This window comes from Lytechinus variegatus, chromosome 16, assembly GCF_018143015.1.
Source record: "Lytechinus variegatus isolate NC3 chromosome 16, Lvar_3.0, whole genome shotgun sequence".
NCBI lineage: Eukaryota > Metazoa > Echinodermata > Echinoidea > Temnopleuroida > Toxopneustidae > Lytechinus > Lytechinus variegatus.
The window spans coordinates 16,545,838-16,568,884 of record NC_054755.1 but is presented as its reverse complement, the minus strand read 5'-3'; the positions used below and the strand labels follow the sequence as shown (position 1 = coordinate 16,568,884).

Below are 23,047 nucleotides of genomic sequence, written 5' to 3'. Positions count from 1 at the left end.
AAATTAATCAAATTTCCAAGCATATTGAATTTGACACTATATTTTCCATACATCTAATCATATTTAGGAGAAAATTGCAAAGACTTATCCATAATGTTTGTCAAAGCGGCAGACGACCAATATGGATTTGAATATACAAGCAAAATACAGTCAAATAAACAGATCATAGATATGAAAATTCCTGCAAATATACATCTGTGGCAAAGACTTCTTATATCATATATGAGGAACAGGAAACCTAAATCTGCCAAAACGGTCTACATAAAAACTGTATTCATTGAGTCGTGAAACTTTTGATACATCGCAACGTTAGCGAATCAGAATATCTACCTATCTTAGAGAATAAAATTGTATATTGGCCAAGCCAGAGCAAGCATTTTTTTACATAAAAAATTCAACTTCAGTAAAATTAAAATCTTCAGAGTGTAGTGATCTGCCAGCATACGAAAACATCGTCTTTTTTATATTGCAAAAAGTTTTGCAGCAGTGAAACATAAAAGTATAAAAGGGATTCTCACATACTGCAGGGTTTTCAGTTGAGTTCAAAGAATCTTTCTAAATGTGGGAGACCCACATCTTAAGCTTAGAGCTTGAATTTGATAAAGGCCTCAGAAGGGAGGAAAACATGACAAACAGTTCAATTATCTGGATGGAAGGTGGAGCATCGCAGACTGCTAAATGTCATCTCCCACCAGCTTAGAACCATCAACAAAGCGAACTTTTCTTAATTCCTTCCTTCTTTTATCTTGTTTTTGAAGATACCCTTTACGTCCTAGCTGTCTTTTATTAATTATTTGGTTAATCTTGTTTAGCAGTTTTTTCATAATCATTCAGATTTAGATCTGGTGTTGATTTAACACCAGCCCGGAATCTATATCCTGTGGAGCGTTGTGGCCCAGTGGATAAGTCTATACTGACTTTGAAACAGAGGGTCGTGGGTTCGAATCCCAGCCATGGCGTAATTTCCTTCAGCAAGAAATTTATCCACATTGTGCTGCACTAGACCCAGGTGAGGTGAATGGGTACCCGGCAGGATTAATTCCTTGAATGCATGGGCGCTGAGAGGCAGCTCGAGCTAAAGCCGGGGTAATAATGATAATAACAACGCGCCTCTGAATAGAATATTTCTAGATAGATGGCGCTATATAAATGCCTATTATTATTATTTATTACACCAGATAAGTGTTAAACAACACCAGTTTGGTTTTGGTCTAACACCAGATTATGTTTATACAACACCAATTAGTATTAAAACAGCATCGGTTTGATTCCAAACTGGTGTTGTTTCAATACTTCTCTGGTGTGGACAGATATATATTCCGGGCTGGTTTTAAATCGACACTGGAGTTTTTGCAGTGTGGTTGCATTATAGCCTTTCGGATTTGTTCATCATTATGTTGCAATTTATTTATTTTCATTCTTGAATTTTTCTCAGTCATTCTTTCAAATCCTGAACTTTGCCAACATATTTCTGTGATGATGGTTGCATTATAGCCTTTCGGATTTATTCATCATCATGTTGCAATTTATTTTCATTCTTGATTTTTTTCTCAGTCATTCTTTAAATCCTGAACTTTGCCAACATAATTCTATTTTCAAATATTATGATTCATTTTCACAACACGATGAAAAGACGAAGATTTATACCTGAAGTGATTTTAATATACCGCTATATTCCTGATTTCTAATTATATCACGAGGCGTGTTAATCTCTCCTTTGTAACAATCCTAGTGCAAAAGCAAAGAAGAAAAGAAAAAAAATCTAAGAGAAACAGCAAATGACTGAGTACTCTACACACAACAAATTATGAAATAGAATGGATTACAAATCAAATAAATGATTACAACTTTTTAACGATATTTCATTTCATAAAAATTCACATCTGCAAAAAAAAATTATAAATGCATACAGTATTGTAGAGAAAAAAAACCATATGAAGTGCTCAGCTGATTTTAATTTGTTGGGTCCCATAAACACCGACGACTCATGGTGACGTAACAATCATGTTTGAATAAAAATGTGCTGTGATTTGCGCAAAATCGCAGAGAGTAAAATGTTATAAGCCAGGCGCGTACGCAAGGGGGGGGGTTTCGGGGGTTCAAACCCCCCCCCCCCGTCACCTCCATAAAGTCAGCTTCTCCCGCGTTTCAGCTCATTACTATAAACAACCATAATTTGGGGGCAAACAGGTTCCTAATTTAAAAAGAGGAAGGTATGGAATTCGTGTCGTATTAAATAAAAAAGTACAATATTTTTGTTATCAAATTGTATTAAACTTCATGTCATTTCCCTGTATACATTCATCTCCTGTCCTGTTTTGCGCCCTCAGTTTGAAATTTTGAATGACACTTAAGTTTCTTTATATTCAAAATGAAGCGCTTCAGGATAAGTCAAAAAAAATAATCATCCTTTATTATATAGATAGATAATTTCAATAAATCACAGAAGTTTCAACTTTATGCGCACTATTTTCCTTGTAATGAAGTTCAATAATCTTAGAAAATCAATTGAATTAGAGACGATTGGGTATTAGAGATATCTACATTTGATGAAACGTCCGCCCTTTGAAATTTCAGAGTTTCATTGCTCATCGCGGGGAGGAAGATCTTCCTCTAGCAATCTTCTCCTCTGTTTTGCGAGTTAAAAATATGCACTGATGCTAAATTGTTTGTAATCAAATCTGATCTTTCCAAAGAAAGTTTCAATATATCTTTGAGAATACCCTTTTCTCGGGACCCTTTTTATGGCAAGAAAAATTGATAAATCACTTTAGCTTCCGCGCTTCGCGCGGAGTTATTATCATTTTAATTTCCTCCATTGTATACCTCATTTGTGCGTTTACAATCACTTTTGAAAACAAGGTTCAAAATCGCAATATAGTCAACCGAATTGGAGGTACTAGAGACGAGAGAAACGGCTCCTTTTCATTTTAATTTATGAAACACTAAAAGCTTCGCGCTTCGCGAGGGAGGGGGAAACTACCCCTCCCTGCACCCACCCCCTAGGGAGCGCGTTTCGCGTGCATTTACCGCCCCTCCAAAATGAAATCCTGGCTACGCGGTTGGCCATATCATGAGTGCTACGATCCGAAGGACATGTAGCATCGACTATGATACCAACAAACTATTGACAAAAAGGTTATGTTTTCAACGCAAAAACGAGAACATTTCTGCTCGCTCGCGGGTCATGACCGCACTGTTACATACCCATCCCCACTTAAATGTTATTGTCTTATTTGCAGCGCTGAAAAAAAAAGAAAAAAAAATCATCACCTCCCCCCCCCCCCCCGCTCATCACTTTTTAGAGACTGGGCGGGAGATTTAAAAAAAATCAGCTCGAAACCCCCCCCCCCTTTCAAAAATCCTGCGTACGCACCTGTTATAAGCTCTCATGCGATTCTCGCTGATGGTGTCCACTCCTCAATTGAAGTGAGCCCACCCCTCTTTATTCTCTGGATTAAAATACAATGTGAAATCTCGAAATAGACCGATAATTAAAACGTTATGTAAACAAGGCTGATCTTAGCGCCAATAAATGGCATCAAAAGTCAAAACAATTGCGTTTGCACTGTAGACATCCTGTTCCGTTTATTACATCCAGGCAGCTGTGTAATTGCTGGAGGTTTAAAAAAAAATGAGTTACAATTCCCATGGGCGGAAATCTGTCCCGAAAGGTAGGGGGACAACAGGGGCTGATCCAGCCTTCGCCAATGTGGGGGGTGAAAACATTTCAGCCAATAATCCCCGCTCGATATATATATATATATATATATATATATATATATTTATATATATGATTGTCCTTATTATAATGCGAGCGCGATGCGCAAACGAAATTTTTGATAGTGACATGAAAGATTCTTTTTATTTTTCAAGTTTTCCCCTTATCTTATTTATTCACTCTGCAAAATTTGATCAGCAAAAAAAAAAACAAACAAAGGTTTTCACCCAAAATGTAAGGTCATTTAGTCAAAAATACATGCATTATTTCGAATGTGAATGATTCATCCTTCTACCAAAATAGTAGGGGGACATTTGATATTGTGTCCCCCCCCCCATACTATTTTGGTAGGGGGACACGTCCCCCTGTCCCCCTGGGATTTCCGCCCAGCATGACAATTCCGAAAAGTACAAAGAATTCACCGTTGCACTAGTAGCTATTAATGGCAACGAGTTATGCCGCTAGTTTCACGGCAAAAATTTGGAATATTTCCCCTATCTTTTTATAAAAAGCATGGATATTAAACACATGATATCAAAGCCGTATGAAATTTTGCAAAATACTGTTTGATTTAAAGCATAAAATTATGTATTTCACAATTTTTAAATCATTTTTCACCTCCTACCTTTTCAGACAAAAAAAAAATTTGACAGAATTTTGACATAATGTTAAGAAAATTGTAATATTTAACTCTTTCCCTTTCCAATTTTTGTCTTTTATTTCCTCAGTCGTGATACACTTTAGGGGCACGGAACCAAACTCTCTGCATGCCAGTGTTGGGATGATAAGATGACAAAAATCTTGATAGTATTTGTTCTTGTTTTTCATGAAATAAGCCTGTAGATATAACCATATAAGTAAAAAGCCATATAATCTTTCACATTTTTTCTTTCTTATTTTTTTTCATTTCCTGTTGTTGTTTTTTCAATTCAAATATTTATAAGGGGTGATCAGTTCCTTTAGCTCCGCAAAGAACAGACAACTGTCTCATTGCAAATTTGGTTTGTCCCAAAAAAAGCAACCACCGGTCTTGGTATAGTATTTATAACAATAATGATATGTCCATTTATATAGCGCACTTACTATGTGCTAATATACTCAACTGCAATTTGGTAATTGGTAGGCCTATCGTAATTATTATTACCCCGGCTGTAGCTGAGCCGCCATATTAAAAGGCGCTGCAGCGTTCAAGGAAAAATCCTACCGGGTACCCATTCACCTCATCTGGGTCGAGTGCAGCACAATGTGGATAAATTTCTTGCCGAAGCAAATTACGCCATGCGTGGGATTCGAGTCCACGACCCTCTGTTTCAAAGTCGGGAGACTAATCCACTAGGCCACAACACTCCACATCCACATCATTTAAATGAAATGGGCCTATATAATATTCCCACTGAAATAACAGATATTGGTTTCAATCTATTCCCATATCAAAAATGATAAACATAATAATTTTTCCAAAAAATCGATTTCCCACGACAACTATTCTGCACAATACATTTTTCGCATGTTAAAAAGAATATCAATTTAAAGGATAATCACTTCTTTAATGCTGTCTACATACTTTGCAACTTATTTTTGAACGGAAGACCATTTTGTACTGCTTCGCATACATGATGAATTCCTTCAGAATTCAAAATAAAAACAAAAAGAGCATTCAACGGAAGTCACATTAAAACATCTCATGATTATGCAGCCTGAATATAGATTATATTCATGTATTAAATTTTAACTTGCGTTATCTTGTCTCGAAAGCGGATTACGAAACCATCGCGATAGTCGGAGTCCACTTAATGGCGGAAGAAACCGAAACTTTAATTGTTAACAGTACTTCCAAGCTCTTAAATGAGGCTGACATAAAGGGGAATCTATGGGAAAATTAATGATTTCTTAGGCTACGGTCACACGAACGAAACTGACTCCATATCGACGGATCGTTCAACATTGAAAATGACGTAATTACTTTGTGTCAATCTTGTCAACTGTTTCAGTGGTGTGACTGAGTTGTTAGCAAGGTCTGGAGTCCGGAGTGGCGAGAGAGGATCGCGCGTGCGGTTGGATCATCGGATGCTGTTGTATTGGTATATATTGATGCTCTGCGTCTTTAGCAGACCAAAAGCACTTCTGTGGTTTGTGGACGCTCCGGTGTTCATGTTGGTCTTCAGGTGTCTTCCAGTTTCAATTAATTGATCCCTGGTAAGTATTTTTACTGTCTTCTGTTCTAAAGTGGTTATAATTTCCTATCTTTGGGGGTATGAATCAAAATCACATTTTGGCGATTTTGAAGTTTGATTAGAAAATATCTAACTTCTTGGTTTGCTAATTATAAGATTGAAATTCAGGTAGAAGATCAATATTCCAGTTCCTACACGGAAGCCATGTATACTGGTGCATTTCTTTAATCGAAGCCAGGTTCGATCGGAAACTCATTTCTATTGTAATTATAGTTCATTTAATTCTTGATACCTCAATTTTACCATTCATCGCTTTTCAGGTTTGATCTGCAACATCTAAAATATCCTGCGCGAGTTACCATGACAAGTACGATGGGAAGCTGCAAGGGATTCGAATGTTCCAGACACATTCGGCAATCATCAATCAACACTGAAACTGCGGTTTACTTGGGGAGTATGGTTCACAAGAAGCCAAAGCAAAATGCCCGTGTCGTAAGCCAGTCAAGTGAGCAACTTCTTAACGGACTGAAGTGCATTAGTTTGGACAGTCAGGATAACTGTGACGTAACCGATCATCTTCAGCTTAAGGATCGGGATGAGGCGTATGCGCAATATCCGACCGGCAGTGCAACTGACATAACAGATCACCAACGACTAAAGAATCAGGATGAGGCATACGCGCATTGTCCGACGCGCAGTACCATTGTCTGTATCGATAAACCCCCGAATGAATCAGATTTTCCCTTACAAAATGGGCATTCCGGAAATATTCTTGAAGCAACTTTACCAAAGAGGGTTGCGAATGGATATAATGACGACGAAAGGGATTTCATTAACGGTGATGTCGATAGAGATTGTTTTCTGCCCGGATCTCATCATGACGACCAAACCCACCTCCCCAAAGGAGTAGATAAACAATTTTGCAGACGATCACTGAATGATAGTACCGATTCTTTCGATAGTGGCAGAGGGGAGGAGGAATGTATCGGAGAAGATGAACACGATGGCTTGCTCTGTGACTTGCTGGTACACACTAAACACTTCGTTCGATCATTCTTTGGAAAAAGTTTCTTCAGGTTTAACAGAGAGGTATGTTTTTATGTATTTAATTATCAGCCGTAGCGTCAGAAGATTTTTTCAGAATGTTTCGCGCTTGTACAGGCCACCTTATTTTCCAAAAATAAAGAAGGAAAAAACAAAGGAATTGACACCATTTTTAGGAAATCACGTTCACCTCCCCCCCCCATCATCATACCACCATCACCAACATCATCATTATTATGACCATCACCACCACCACCATCATCATCATTTAAATGATAGTGACAATGATAACCATGATAATCACGAAATAAGAGCGAAGAAAACATTAAGCTTCACATTTACGGGCGTGAAAATTCTTCTTTTTCTAATTCCCCTTAGGATTCGAGCGAGAACGGGGACGATGATGAGAGGATAGATGAGATACACAACGTCTTGATACCAAGCCCATTTCAGAATGGATACGAGTTCCTTGGCATTCTTATCAAACAGGAGGACATGGGTTGGAGAGTCACTCGCGTCCTGAGCAACTCACTCGCATGCAAAGCTCATCTCAAGTAAGAAATCGAATAGAAAATAGGAATTTTAAGTCACCTTACACTTGTTGTTGTTGTTCTTGTCTCACCAGTATGGATATATTTGCACACAAGGGAGCTCCTTACATACAGGCATGTAGATGGCGTAGAGGTGGGTCCCTCCACTTCCATCTTAATTTAATTTCTATTGAAAAATAGTAAACTTATTCAAAACCTCCAATGTGTTGCCCAAATTGTGTAAGTGGTTTTTTTCACAACATATGTATTATTATTTTTGTTTCTTTGCAACGGATACAAATACTTATGTTTATATATGGTATACAATTTGTTTTTGTTTGATGGAAGTGAAATAAATAAAATTGAAATTGAAATTGAAAATTGAGGTGACGCGACCGACATTTGCTCCTGCGACAATTGCTCCGGTCTTAATATCTTAGAAGGCTTAGGGTTAGAGTAAGGATTGCAATATAGTTTTTGGGTTCAAAATAATGTGCAGATTCTCCATCGGAGCAATTGTCGCCGGAGCAAATGTCATGGAACCGGCGTAGAAAGGTATTCTTGTCGAAGGGGAGGGGGGTTTCATGTCGGCCAATAATTGTACAATGATTGCATCGGCCTACGTTACGCGATGGATGTATATGTCGGTTGTGTGTGCAGTGGTGTCATGAGTCAATTACATGAAAATCTCAGTTTGTGATAGGTTTTGACATGATATTTCAGAAAATAATGTATTTACCGTTTTTACTTTGCCTGTTTTCATCATTTTTGTTTGTGGAGGAGTACCTTCCAATTAAGCCATTGATCCGACCCAATTACAGGTTGATGTGTGATTAAGGCTGTTTGTGTGTGTAAACTTTTTTTCCAAATTAGATATAAAGGAATATTGAGAGGGAGCGAAGCGAGAAAGCAAACAAATTACAGTTATGACTTAGTTTCACCATAAAATGTAATGATGTTTGTAATAACAGCATAACAGCAATCATGAGGATAATGATGATGAAATATAGGTTTATATCCTATAAAGAGTATTATTACAGCTTATTCAACCCCTTAACATGTAGGGGTGGTCGTACACAGCATTCCCCATAAAAAAAGTTTGGAGTGCATCATTTTTGCTCTCTGCGCCTCAATAGCAAGTTTTCGCTCAGTGACGCACAGGGTTTTCAGCGACGCAGGCATATGGCAAACCCTTTTAATATCTGTTCATATTACTTGATGTCATTATCACACAACCAGTCATTTACCTTCGTCAGCAGTAACCAAAATAATAAATCATTACAAATCCACATATCATTAATAGCTGGGTTCCTCTTAAGTCCTTAAAAGATTCATACGATGGCATATTTTCTCGACTTTCAATGTGGGTACAAAATATGGAATGATCACAAAACAAAAGATGACATTTATGGAGATATTCCACCTATCTATAATATTATATAATATATATATCTAAATATTATGTGAAGGAAGTTATTTTTGATGTACTTTTGTCGCGCCTTTCTCATAAAACAAGAGGACGGCGACTTTTTATTAAAATTCTGTTGATTACATGTACGTAATTATGTAGGGATAGGCCTACATATATTTTGTTACATAATATACCAACTCTTAAGTGAGATTGCGAAGCCTGTCGTATAGTCGTTGAAAAATAAACGAAACTTTAAAATGTCATAACAATTCACAGCATAAACGTATAACATCATGATATATGAAAATAAATTTGTACCCTTAAAATGAGGGGTGCGAAGTGGAACCCTCGAAAATAAAGGGTTCCCAAAGGCCTATATTGAATGGTATGGTATTGTGATATTATAAAGAACCTAAAATGTTATGTTCAAGGAAATTTATATCCTTTTGGAGAACCCTTAAAGTTTGCAAATAAGTGACAAGCATAGAACCCTCTAGGAACCTTTTTTCTTTCTAAGTGTGTACAAAGGATACAGTAAGGTCGAAATTACTCAGTAGAAAGGTGTTTACGAAACATAGAGAAAATCAAATACATCTGATTTGCATCTGCTAATATTTGTTGAAATTATGAATGATCGACAATTCAATTGATTGTATGATAACTAGCACGATAGTTTGAGACTGGCTAATTATATGGCATAACCAGCATTTTCTATACACCATATCCCGCGGGCTCCGTCTATTTCTAGGCTTGATTATTGTGTGGGAGCGTGTCTGTGGGTGTGTGTGTGTCTATATCTATGATTCTACCTTTTCCAAAGTCCTAACAGAAATACTAAAAAAATAATCTTATGTCAATGGCTTTGTGAAAAAACATTTTTTTCAAAACCATATCTATAATTGTCCAAAGTGTGATATCCGGAAAAGCTTGAGAGTCAAGTATTAGTTGAATGATATCCTTCCTGCCATCCTGAACTTTCAATAGTGATGAGATTCTTCCGATCTGCATGAGGCTGTTCCACTTCTTTGCACAAGCATTGATCGGTAATTGATCTTAATGATTAATATAATCATCATCATCATACTATCATCTTCATCATCATCACCATCATCATCATCATAATCGTTTTCACCACCATCATCTTCATTTTTCATTATCATTGTTTTTTCTTGATTGTATATTATAGCAAGTGTTGGCTTGTTAGATTTTTTTATATACTTAATCGATACTTCCATAATTCGCAATTATCCATTCTGCTCGTAATGTGATTATATATATGTTTCGGTTTGTCATGTTTTCAAGCATTTTTTTTTTTGCTTACGATAGCAATCCATCTTCTTCTACTGATTTTATGCTAAATGATATATGCCTGATTTATTGTCAATATAATATTAACATTATATTACATTGTTATGTAGAAGAAAAATAAATCAAATCAATATTGATGTATTGTATCTGATATAGGAGTAACCGATTGATTGCTAAACTAATTGTAATTTTATTTATCTGTAAAAATCTAATAATGAAAATTAATGGTGGGCTGATTCATCGATAAACTATTAAATAATCAATAAAACTGTTAATTTTTCTCAATATCATTGACATAATAGGTCTCGTGCATTTAAGTGTTTGACATTTGTTGGTTAATTGTTAATTTTTTATGTAAGCCGGTTGATAGCCGATGTTTTTAGTTATAATGTAAGTAGTCAATTAGTTGACTGATTCATTTACTGAATAATTTAATGTGTGAACTCATTGATCAGGTGGTTGAATCTATAAATTAATTAATTGGCCAATGCTGTATACCAAATTGACAGTTGAATGATCAAAACTGATTCCGTATGAATGACTTAAATGTTTGAATGACTTATACATTGGGATTAATGGAATCCATTGAGTTTATCAGATGATTTCGATTTTTCAGTCAGTCATGTGATTGAGTCGAATTCTTTGAGATAATTATATGATTCTTTTATTTATTATTGTTGAAAATGCAAGTATTTCCATCTGATTTTCAACATTTACTGAATCAAACTTGAGAGTGTGTGGGGTATGCGAGAGGGTGTAAGCGCGCGTGTGGGTGTGTGTTCGTGCGGATGGGCTTAAAAGGCAAACGCACACCTTACGACTGTTTGCGATCCTAATTTGGAACAAATCGCATTTTGCTCATTTTCTGAAGATGTGAATGGAACATATATCATTTTACTTGAGGCTGAAATTAATTGAAATAATTATATTATAACCATTTTGAAAGTTTGCAAGCCTTTATTTTGGAGAAAAGGCAAAATTAGTTTCAAATCGTAGCCAATCGTACGACTGCTATGACGTCATTACGACTAGATATTAAATTCGCTTTTATTTTAAGAAGGGTGATACCATAGTCACAGAATTTATCATAGGTATTCGTACGATTATTTAGAACATTACGCAGTAAGATATTCCTAGTCTCAATATTGTCATCAAATTCTACTACATTTTATTCTGAAATGATTCTTGACTGAATGTATTTGTTACTTCTTATTGTGATTATTGTCTTTTGTCTGAGGGACCTGTTCCTTACCAGTATCAATCATTGCTTAAGTCTCCTTTTCTTTCATGTATCTTCCTGAATTTGAGATTATTAATTGCATGTGAACATTATATTTCATGGTTTGAAATAAACTAAACTGAACTATTTTTTTATTTATAGAGAATCTGATATTCTAAGTCACTTAGATGACGAAGACCTGACTAATCGAGAATTGGAGGACATCCGGGGAATGTTTCGGAGAGTCCAGGAGTCATTCAAATTGGTAAAAATATACCTTTTCCATTTTCTCCTCCTTAAATAGATTCTTCCCTCCCCCTTTTTCCCCTTTCCCCGGAGTGCTTAATTTTCAAAAAGCACAATTACACTGTATAAACATTTATCATTTTTTCAGACAAACAGTAAATTAACATTCCTAATACATAAAGATATAGTCAAACTGACTTAGGATATGATCGATATGTTGTCACAGCCAAAACAAATTTGGCTAGAAAAATAAGAGCTAATACATATATCTAAGAAATAAACATCGGTAATAATTATGTTTGTTAAGGTGGCAGATTGCCAGCATGTTCGAAAAAGTTTATGAAACGAAACCGTTTTTATTTGAACCTTCTTGCTCTATGATTTGTTCATACATAAATGTTTCCATTACATGATATAGTTTTAATGCGGACATGATTGTCATAAATGAAGAAAACTTTTTTTTTTTATTGGCTAAATGTATTTTTTTTTCTTACGATCGTCATGATACAGTTAAAAGCATTATTATTTGTACCACAAAACCCTAACAATCTGTTTTCATTCGTTAATACGATCACCTCTCGATTGTTTTGAAATATCCCTGATTCTCTTCTCGACCATACTACATTAGAATGAGTACAAAGGCAAGATATATACATAATTGTTACATCATTATCAATACAAAAAGTGCATTTCATATTTGGTACTATACCAAATTTCGACAGAGAATATTTCATATATAATATTTTGTTTACAATTTTAATTTGAAACCACCTTATGTTTATATCCACTGTTGCCTGAAAAGGAACCAAACAAAAAGCAATCCAATGGTAGACAGTATTTTGGCATTATTCATAAAATATTAGTTTTGAATTGTACAGCGCCATGGTGTAGTGGTTCTGACTCTCGCCTTTCATTAAGAGGGTTGTGTGTTCGAATCCTACTTCAGGTGTTAATTTCCTTCAGTTGCATTCGCAGAGATGCCAAGTTCAAAAAAATGTAATGCGTGAGATTTTCATGACTCGACGTCTCTGAGCGCGCGCGGCCAGTACTTACACTCGTACGTTGCGAAAAGGTGCGCGCGCTCATGAGATATGGGCTTCAAAACTATGCGATGCACGCACGCTAGTCATCGTATCACGTACTAGCTGTGCGCTGACTGCACTTTTGATTCGTCTCGTGTGCCGGGCTAGACGCGAAGGCGGTCAGCCAGTCGTATAATCTGGCGAATAATGCTACTTTTCCTCTTTTTTTCTGTTGGGTACCGATATGCGTGAGAAAAATGGGTGCCATGCGTGAGATCGTGAGACGGACCCTGAATGCGTGAGTCTCACGCACAATGCGTGAGACTTGGTAGCTCTGAATTCGGCCCAAGTGTGGGGAATGGGTACCCGGTATACATTCACTCCTTAAAAGATTCAGAGGCTGTCTGTTGGCTGTCTTGCAGCGGGAGGCGCGTTTCCGTTTTACACCCTGGCGAAGGCATTTTCCGGAAAAGTAGCCAAAAAGCGACTAGTGAAGAGTCTACACACGTCGCTGGTTGCATGCAGCGTGCGACACATGTACAGGCGAGTCCACCACCGCATGCAATTTGCACAGTTGGACAGTTACTGAGTTCCTCGGCACTTCATGTACAGAGAGAGCGGCAGTCAGGAGTGAAATCCGAACATGCTTTTGCAGTCGCGTTGTTTATGAGTTTTTTTTCTAAAAATAAATTATTAACTAAATGAATAGAATGACAGACAAAATCAAAATAAACAGATACTTATAATGGAAAGACAAATTGAAGTTTGATGGATTGATACACTTAGAAGCAGATTGATATAGAAGACTGATAAATAGATAGAGACACTGATAGACAGATAGATAGATATATAGATAGAAATAGAGAGGAGAGAGAGAGCGAGAGGTGGATAGATAGATAGATAGAAAGAGAGAGAAAGAGGGAGAGATGGATGGATAGATAGCTAGAGAGAGGGGGAGAGACAGAAAGGTTGATATATAGAGGGAGAGGGGGGAGAGAACGAGAGAGAGAGAAGGATAGATAGATAGATAGAGAGAGAGATGTTGTAGATAGAAATATGGAAGGACAAAGAGAGAGAAAAAAGACAGATGCTAGAGAGGGAGAGAGATAGAGAATTTGAGAGACAGATAGATAGATGTTAGATAGATAAAGAATGAGAGACAGAGAAGATAGACAAATTAACAGATAGATAGATACATATATAGATAGAGAGAAATAGAGAAAGACAGACAGATGGATAGATAGAGATATTAAATAGATAATTAAAGAATGAGAGAGACAGAGAAGATTATTAACAAATTAACAGATAGATACTCTAGTTAAAAAATAGATAAATAGATAGAGAGAAATAGAGAAAGACAGATGGATAGAGAGATAGATAAAGAATTTGAGAGATAGATAGATGTCAGATAGATCAAGAATGAGAGAGAAGAGCGACAAATTAACAGATAGATACTGTAGTTACATAGGTAGGTAGAGAGAGAAAAATAGAGAAAGACAGATGGATGGATAGATAGAGAGAGAATTTGAGATAGATAGATGTTAGATAAAGAATGAGAGAGACAGAGAAGATTATTAGATAGATAGATACTGCAGTTACATAGATAGACAGAGATAGAATTTGAGAGATAGATATATAGACAGATAGAGAGAAAGACAAACATCAGCAAATCGGCAAGGCAAATGATCAAGGCAAACATTCGTATTGAACCTGGAAAGTATAAGCTCAGCTGCATTTGCAAGTACGCTGCGGATAACTTCGGTGCGGACTGGATCGCGCGCCCAGCTGATAATGTAAACAAACGTAGACGTAGACTCTTCACTAGTCTCTTTTTGGCTACTTTTCCGGAAAATGCCTTCGCCAGGGTGTAAAACGGAAACGCGCGCCCGTACCAGTTGGGTGTGGCACAAAGCTGTTCGTAAGTTACAAGCGACTTTACGAACGAATGATGATCCCTTCTTAAGGACTACATCAACACCAATTTTTAAATCTGGTGTGAATGATTTATCACCTGATGGGATCACCAGTTGTGCCAAAAATTGCTCGGAACTTACGATTAGCTTTAGTAAACACCCACCAAGTATTAAAGCAATAGAGTATCTGCATATTAATTTAGCTATCATTACCTTACTGGAAGAATTATTGGGGTTAATGATTAGCTTTGACTTGTATAGTCCTTTTCGTGAGAACCATTATTTATCAAAGCGCACTACAATGTAGAACATTATGAAATATATAAACAAAAGTGAATGAGAAATTATAAAACAAAAAAAAAATATCGAGGACACTGTAAATTGAGCTTTGTTGAATATGTTTTTTTTATGAGATAAGTCTGAATTGGATATGAACAATGTGGTATGGGGATAGAACGAAGGCAAGCTGGAAGAATTTGTCACCAAAAGTTAAGTTATGATTGATTGATTGATTGCATTTATTCTTTTTCATTCCAAATGTAACAAAAGTTACAATGTAAAGCATAACACAAACATATCATATACAGAAATGAAAAAAAGGGAACCCACTGGAAAGCAAAGCTTGTTAGTATGGGTTCCCTGCAATAAATAGTTAAAGTATATCTTTGATCAATGAAATTCAATTCGTAAATTATAAAGGTTTTTACAATGAAAAAGAATACCAGTGGGGTCAAGCTTTTTATGTTTACTAACTAAGTTACAATTAACAGAAAAAATGTTATATCGTGCCCCTGCTGTATAAATAAAAAAAACCTAAGTTCAGGAGTGTTTGAACAGACAATCACTTGGACAAGAGAGGACGAATACTAAAAACAAAACAAAGACAAAAACAAAAACGGCACACACACAAACAGAAAACAAAACAGGACAAGACAGCAAAAAAAAGGAAAAGAAACAAAATGGCACACACACACAAACAAAAACAAAACAGAACAGGACAAGACAACAAAAAAAGGAAAAGAAACATAACAAAACACACTACAAAACATAGACGGACAGAAAGATTATAAAAGCAATAGAACTAGACATAAAGATGATAGGAAGAGAGAGAGAGAAAAAAGAAATGTGAGAGGAAAGGGAGAAAGAGAAGAAGGAAGAAAATAAGAAGGGAAGAAGAGCAAAAGAGGTGGTAGCTGCTTACACAGAAATTTTTGAGTTCTGGGGTTTATACTCAAGGATAAAAATTTTCTTCAACCCTCGACTGAAACTTAAATGTGTTGGTTTGTTACGTAATGATTCTATAAGGGAGTTCCATAGTTTGATACCTGTAAAAATAAATGTTTTATTCAGAGGATTGTTCTAGCTCTTGGTGGATGAAAGAGCCCGGCGGACCTAGTAGGATAATGATGAATATCGACATTTTTAGTAAACATGGAATAAAAAATATTTGGAAGTTCATTTTTATCTAAACTATACATGAGTTTTCCGAGATTGTATCGATACAAGTCACCAATCTTTAAAATATTATATTTATAGAAAAGTTCGTCATTGTGTGAACGAAAATCAGCATGACAAATAATACGAATAGCCTTTTTCTGCAAAAGTAAAATTCTGTTCAGGAGGCAGTCAGCACAATTCCCCCATGCTGTTATACCATAGTTTAAATGAGGCAGTATCAAAGTTGAATACAAATTAAATAGTATATGAGTTGGAAAGAGAAATTTTACTTTGTTTATGATACCAATATTTCTCGAAATAATTTTACAAGTGTGATCTACGTGTTCTTTCCAAGAAAGATTATCATCAATAGTTACCCCAAGAAATTTAGTACTGCCTACTCTTTGAAAATCAGTATTTTCGAAAATTATATTACCTGGAAGTTCATTTATGATATTACTAAAGAGCATATAATTTGTTTTTTGGAGATTAAGGGATAATTTTTTAGCTTTGATCCATTTAGAGACATGTACTATAATTCGTGATTAATGGTGGCAAGCAAATGGCGTGGATCCTGATGGGAGAAAAACATATTAGAATCGTCAGCAAACAGAATAAAGGATAAATTATTGGAGGACTTACAAAAATCATTTATGTATATAAGAAAAAGTAGGGGACCAAAAATAGAGCCTTGCGGAACCCCACAAGTAAACAGTTTTGTTTCGGTGTTAAAGTTTTCGACAGAGACAAATTGTTTTATATTGTCTAGGTAGTTCCTGAACCACTCCAAGGCTATTCCCCTGACTCCATAGTAATTAAGTTTGTGTAATGATTAATGATTCAGAGACATGTACTATAATTCGTGATTAATGGTGGCAAGCAAATGGCGTGGATCCTGATGGGAGAAAAACATATTAGAATCGTCAGCAAACAGAATAAAGGATAAATTATTGGAGGACTTACAAAAATCATTTATGTATATAAGAAAAAGTAGGGGACCAAAAATAGAGCCTTGCGGAACCCCACAAGTAAACAGTTTTGTTTCGGTGTTAAAGTTTTCGACAGAGACAAATTGTTTTATATTGTCTAGGTAGTTCCTGAACCACTCCAAGGCTATTCCCCTGACTCCATAGTAATTAAGTTTGTGTAATAAAATGTCATGATTAATGGTATCAAAAGCCTTGAAAAAGTCCAGGAACACCCCAACAGTATGTTGAAACTTGTCGATTCCGCTGGCAATCTTATCAACTATTGTTAATAATGCATGTGTAGTATTATGATTTTCACGAAAACCAAATTGCAAGGAATAAAATAAATTATGCAAATTAAAGAATTTAGTCGTTCGAACAAATATCAATTTTTCAAGTACTTTAGACAAACAGGTAAGCAGTGATATGGGTCGATAATTACCTAACGCAGTACTGTCACCTTTTTTTAAATACAGGTATAACTCCAGCTAGTTTCAGAGATGAAGGGACAATCCCAGTAGACATACATAAATTATAGATATATGCCAAGGGTTTGACAATGGTATTACAATTCTTTTTTAACAAAATGTTATTGATGCCATCATGCCCCGAGCTTTGCTTATTTTTTAAGCCATGAATTATATCCGCAATTTCTACCTCATCAGTAGGAGAAAATATATTAAATTTGGTTTGGGGTCATGAAGAAAATCATTAAAGTGTTTTGTAGAGTCTGGAATGAGTCCGGCAAGATTTTGGCCTATACTGGAAAAATAATCATTGAAAAGTGTTTGCCAAAGTAAGTGGATTGTCTATAATTTCGCCATCAACATTTATTTTTGAAAAAGTAGATTTATTTGAAGTACCATGCAAAGCATTCTTAATTATTTTCCAGGTATTTTGTATATTATTTTTAAATAATTGAAACTGATTACAAAAATACTTTTTTTTTACTTCTCCTAAGTATACCAGTAAGAATGTTCTTGTAATCTTTGTACTTTTTCTTGTTCTTGTCACATGGTTTAACAGTTGATATCAAATAAAGATTATTCTTCCTATTAATGGAACATAAAATACCCTTGGAGACCCATGGGGACCTTGGAATCCTTTTGTAGTTGGATCTTTTTTTCGAATTAAAGGAAAACAATGATCCATCTTTGAAGATGCTATACTCATGAATGATTCAAAAGCATCGTTTGCATTATCTATAGTGTAGATTCCAGACCAGTCTGTGTTTTCAAGCTCTTGCATAAAGTGTTGTATATTGTTTTCAGAAAAATCGCGTTCTATGTGAAAAGAAACCGAGTTCGCCGAGAAATCATTATTGAGTTGGTAATGGAGGAATATTGGAAAATGATCAGATAGATCGGAGAGAATTATGCCAGATGACAGCGCAAGTCTTACATTCGTAAAGACATTATCAATAAGACTGACCGGGTTGGCAGAAATTCTGGTAGGTTTAGTAATTGCTGGTAAAAAAAAACCTGCAGTAAGAAATGAATCCATAAACTTTTGTATGAATGCATCTGAATCATATTTTAAGAGGTCTGCATTAAAATCTCCTAGTAAAGATTAGTTTTTATGAAGCATGATGGGGTGATTTGATAATTCATTGAAATTGTTCAAAAAGTCATCACGAAGATAGTTCGGGGGTCTATAAATAACCCCAATTACAATGTTTTTATCATTTGGAATAACTACCTCGATAAATGAACTTTCTATAGAGTTGTTCATGCGGTTCAATTCTGGCCTCAGCCTGTACTCGTACCGTGCAGAAATATACAAACATATACCGCCACCTGTTTTTTCTGTCCTACTATTCGTAATCAAATTATAACCAGGAAGTGAAAAAAATGTTAAATCAGTTTTAGAAGTAAACCAGGTTTCTGACAAGCCTATAACCGAACAGTTGAGTTTCGAATGAAGTAAAAGGGAATGCAAAGCATCAAAATTTTTATTGGCACTGCGAATATTGCAATGTAACATAAAAAATCATCTTTACTGTTGTTTAAATGTTTACTTGCAACTTGACTTTCTGAATAATAATAGGAAGGTACATGCTGATAGGTACTATCATTTGGATCGGAGACAGAATCAAGATTATTGCTTTGGGAGTTCATGGATTGGGCAACGAAATTGTGAAAAGCTTTATTAGAATTTTCATTGAAATTGGTATCTAAATCAGACTGAAAAGCGTCGTATAATTCATCATTATCCAAGTAGTGAAATGGAGCATTGGTGTTAGCAGCCATAGTTAAGGAAAGAAAAGTGGAATAGAATGTGAAGAACGGCTACACAAAACAGGACACACAGTAACACATGAACAATCACACAAAGAGGCGATAAACGATAAAAAACGGCAAATATGCTTGATTGGCGGCAATAAAACATTACATGAGGCATGGCCAGCTACCCCAAAATGACAAATAAAAAGAAACCAAAAAACAGATCCGAACGGGATCCGAAACAAATCGATGACATAACATGACCTTTTGGAATGATGGTCATAGTATATGGGTGATAGTATATATAGTTATGGTAATAAGTTATATTTGTATTACTGTTTCCATGATCACAGACGATCTGGCGAGAAATACATGAGGGAGAAACTACTTGTCGGACTCAACTTACTATCAGTATCTCGATTGCTGAAACTGGTAAGTTTTTGCTTTCTTCTAATCTTTACAGCAAGCATAATCCGAAGAGAACATTTAATGTTTAAAGGACAAGTCCACCCCACCAAAAACTTGATTTGAATAAAAAGAGAAAAATTCAACAAGCATAACACTGAAAATTTCATAAAAATCGGATGTAAAATAAGAAAGTTATGATATTTTAAAGTTTCGCTTCATTTCACAAAACAGTTATATGAACGAGCCAATTACATCCAAATGAGAGAGTTGATGATGTCACTCACTCACTATTTTCTTTTCTATTGTTTGAAATGTGAAATATTTAGATTTTATCGTCATTGTCATGTAAAATGAAGTTTCATTCCTCCCTGAACACGTGGAATTCCATTATTTTAACATTTGTGCTTCAGGCAAGGAGGTCCTAATCATCAAATTCATAAAAATTGAAATATTGTATAATTCAAACAATAAAAAACAAAAGAAATAGTGAGTGAGTGACATCATCGACTCTCTCATTTGGATGTAACTGGCTCGTTCATATCACTATTTTGTTAAAAATAAGCGAAACTTTGAAATGTCATAACTTTTACATCCGATTTTGATGAAATTTTCAACATTGTAATTGTCTGATTTTTCTCTATTGATTCAAGTTAACATTTTTTTTTAGGTGGACTTGACCTTTAACAAATTCTTAGTGCGATATTTGTAGGTCCCTTATGATGTGTAATGAGGAAGTTTTAACTTTGTTTCTTGCCCTACAGCAGTTACTCCATACACCAGGCAATAATGGTCTGGATTTCATTAAGACCCTACCATATATGCCTGCATGCCTTTTAAGCAATTCATGAGTACTTTAAAACTATTTTTGTATAAAAATTCAATATCACAATCTGGGGGCCGTTTCATAAAGCTATTCGTAAGTTAAAAGCGACTTTAAGAACGACTGGTGATCCTTACGCGCTAAACCATCGCCAATTCAATATACCACTTACAACAAGAAGGGATCACCAGTCGTTCTTAAAGTCGCTCTTAACTTACGAACAGCTTTATGAAACACCCACCAGAATACGCATCTCTTATCCATTATTCCGTTTTAGTTTTTATTTTCGAATGTCGTGTGGATATATTATGGAGATTATTTTTCCTCTTTGTTGACCAGCAATTGACTGTTTTACACAGAAGCCTTGCATAAACAAAACAAAAGCAATACAAAGTATAGATAACTAAATTTAACAAAGTAATCAATAATGAAATGAAAACTTGTGCACACAGGAATACCAAATGGCCCTGTCACCTCGATCAGAGAAAGCTTTGTGACTTGAGGGTAACTATTTTTGCTACCCGCAGGTCGCCCGCATTGATACTGTATCTCGCACGCATCTCACACGTAGTTGCCTTCACAGAAGCACGCAAATCTGATTTGCATACAGAAAACTCATGGTGAGTGGTGGGCAATCACCCGCAACTCACCCGCAATGACTGGCACAGAACAATGTAACAGGGCCTAAAGAAAGAAAAAACCGGGAAACAAGAAGTCATAAACATGATAAAGGGGGATCAATATCTCAAGACTTTTTCAACCTGTTTGAGGTCTTGATCTATCGAGAACAATTAGATTCATTAACAACTGAAGAACACTGTTGTTTTAAATAAATGATACCAACCCTAGTACATCCAGTTTCAGTTTTGTGATTTTTCCTGTTTTGCAAATCTGGTGGAAAAATACTTGTAAATTTTATATTTGTGTACATCCGTTTTGCGCATGTTTACTATTATTCGCAATTTTCTCATGATCCAAAATCATGTGTGTTTTTCCTTCAGTATGAATATCCTTCCTGCTTTCAACTAAGTTTTCCTTATGAAGTAAAACCAAATGATAAATATGACTTTTTTTCCTTGACATTGTGTTTTTCAGCGTGGTCATTGCCCCTCATTTGATTCTGCAGCTTTGATGAAATATGAAGAGCTCAGTTGCAAAAGGGGGTTATGGCCATTGTTCATCAACTTTGAATTCGTTTGTCTCGATGTATAGCTTTTTAGTAGCTATATAAGATGATACCAAAGAAAAGTTGAAATTCTAATTAAAAAGTGAACAAAAATGGCAATTGAAAGAAAAATCACTTTTTTCAAAAGGGGTTGGATCCATAAGTTTTATTGATTTTTGTCTCAAATCCTGTAGATTTTTAGTCGCTCTGATGATACGAAAGAAAATTTGAAATTCACATGAAAACGTGAATAAAAGTGGCAAAGAAAAACCACTATTTTAATCAAAAGAGATTTGATTCATTTCGGTTTGCTTGCAAAAGGGGTTAGGTCCACAATGATAATTGAAAAAATACAGAGAAAAAAAGAAGATAAGTAGATTTCTTTTCTTACCAATTTTATGTTCACGTGATAGGGTATTACATCATGACAATTTAGTTTCACATAAGAATATAGCAATAAGCCAGGATAAAAAACATGATTTTTCTCGGAATGGTCCAAGTGGACCTAATCCCTTTTGCAACCAAACTCTTCACATAAACATATTTTAATCTGACCCAGACCCAAATGTTCTTCCCAGAACTGCAAATACGGAACTAATAAATATTTCACAATGGGTCAAATAAAAAAAAGTTGTCAATCAATCTTCTTAAAACCACATTTATGTTGTATCGCAATTATGTTATCTTCCCAGCAACTTAATCATTGACGACACCATTCTTGAGAAAGTCACCTCCACTCATTTTTTAGGAATTACTAATAAATGATAAATTATTTTGGAAATTTCACATTGACTGCATATGCAAAACTAGTTCCAGAAATATTGGAACAATCAACAAATTGAAATATTACTTTCCATCTTCAACCATCCTAATTTTATATATTACTTTAATTCTACAATATCTTAATTATGGTACTCTTGCTTAGAGAAACGCTTCCAAAGTTCATCTGGACAGAAAAGAAAATTGTCCGTATTATTTCAAAAGAAGGTTTTTATTCTCACAATTTTCTATGCCAGTAAATTATTGAAAGCCGACGATCTATTTTCTTTCAATTAGGATAATTTATGTTTAAATACAACGCAAAAGAATTTCCAAATATTGTTTGTTTTTTCGAATTCATTCATTAAAAACAGCTCCATACATAAGAACCAAACAAGAAATTCGGAATCTTTTCACATTCCATTTAGAATTCCGGAAATCATTAGATAAAAACATTTTGCCTTCCAAATACATTTCACCTTAACAATAATTTAAACAACTATGACTATACTGTGCGATTCACATAGTAAACAGCTTTGTTTAAATTATATTTCATTGCTCAGTCATGATATATGGGTGTGTTGTTGGAATTGAATAATTGAATTGAATGTTGTTCTCGAAATCTGAAAACATGATACTAAAAAGCAAAATAAAGAAGAAAAGTGAACGACATCATGTGA

At 35.2% G+C, this 23,047-nt stretch overlaps 1 protein-coding gene across 2 annotated transcripts in view; it reads left to right on the top strand.

The window, feature by feature from the left end:
• LOC121430357 overlaps nucleotides 1-23,047 on the top strand; it is a 36,773-nt gene that overhangs the window by 5,119 nt on the left and 8,607 nt on the right. The window contains exons 2-6 of one of the 2 annotated variants that reach the window (XM_041627637.1): nucleotides 5,713-5,917; nucleotides 6,216-6,984; nucleotides 7,318-7,493; nucleotides 11,570-11,672; nucleotides 19,569-19,647. In XM_041627637.1, the coding sequence (XP_041483571.1) occupies nucleotides 6,256-6,984; nucleotides 7,318-7,493; nucleotides 11,570-11,672; nucleotides 19,569-19,647 (1,087 nt within the window). In that variant the 5' untranslated portion in view covers nucleotides 5,713-5,917; nucleotides 6,216-6,255. Of the gene's footprint in view, nucleotides 1-5,612; nucleotides 5,918-6,215; nucleotides 6,985-7,317; nucleotides 7,494-11,569; nucleotides 11,673-19,568; nucleotides 19,648-23,047 lie in introns of those variants that run through there. The other variant, XM_041627638.1, reaches the window with a different exon arrangement.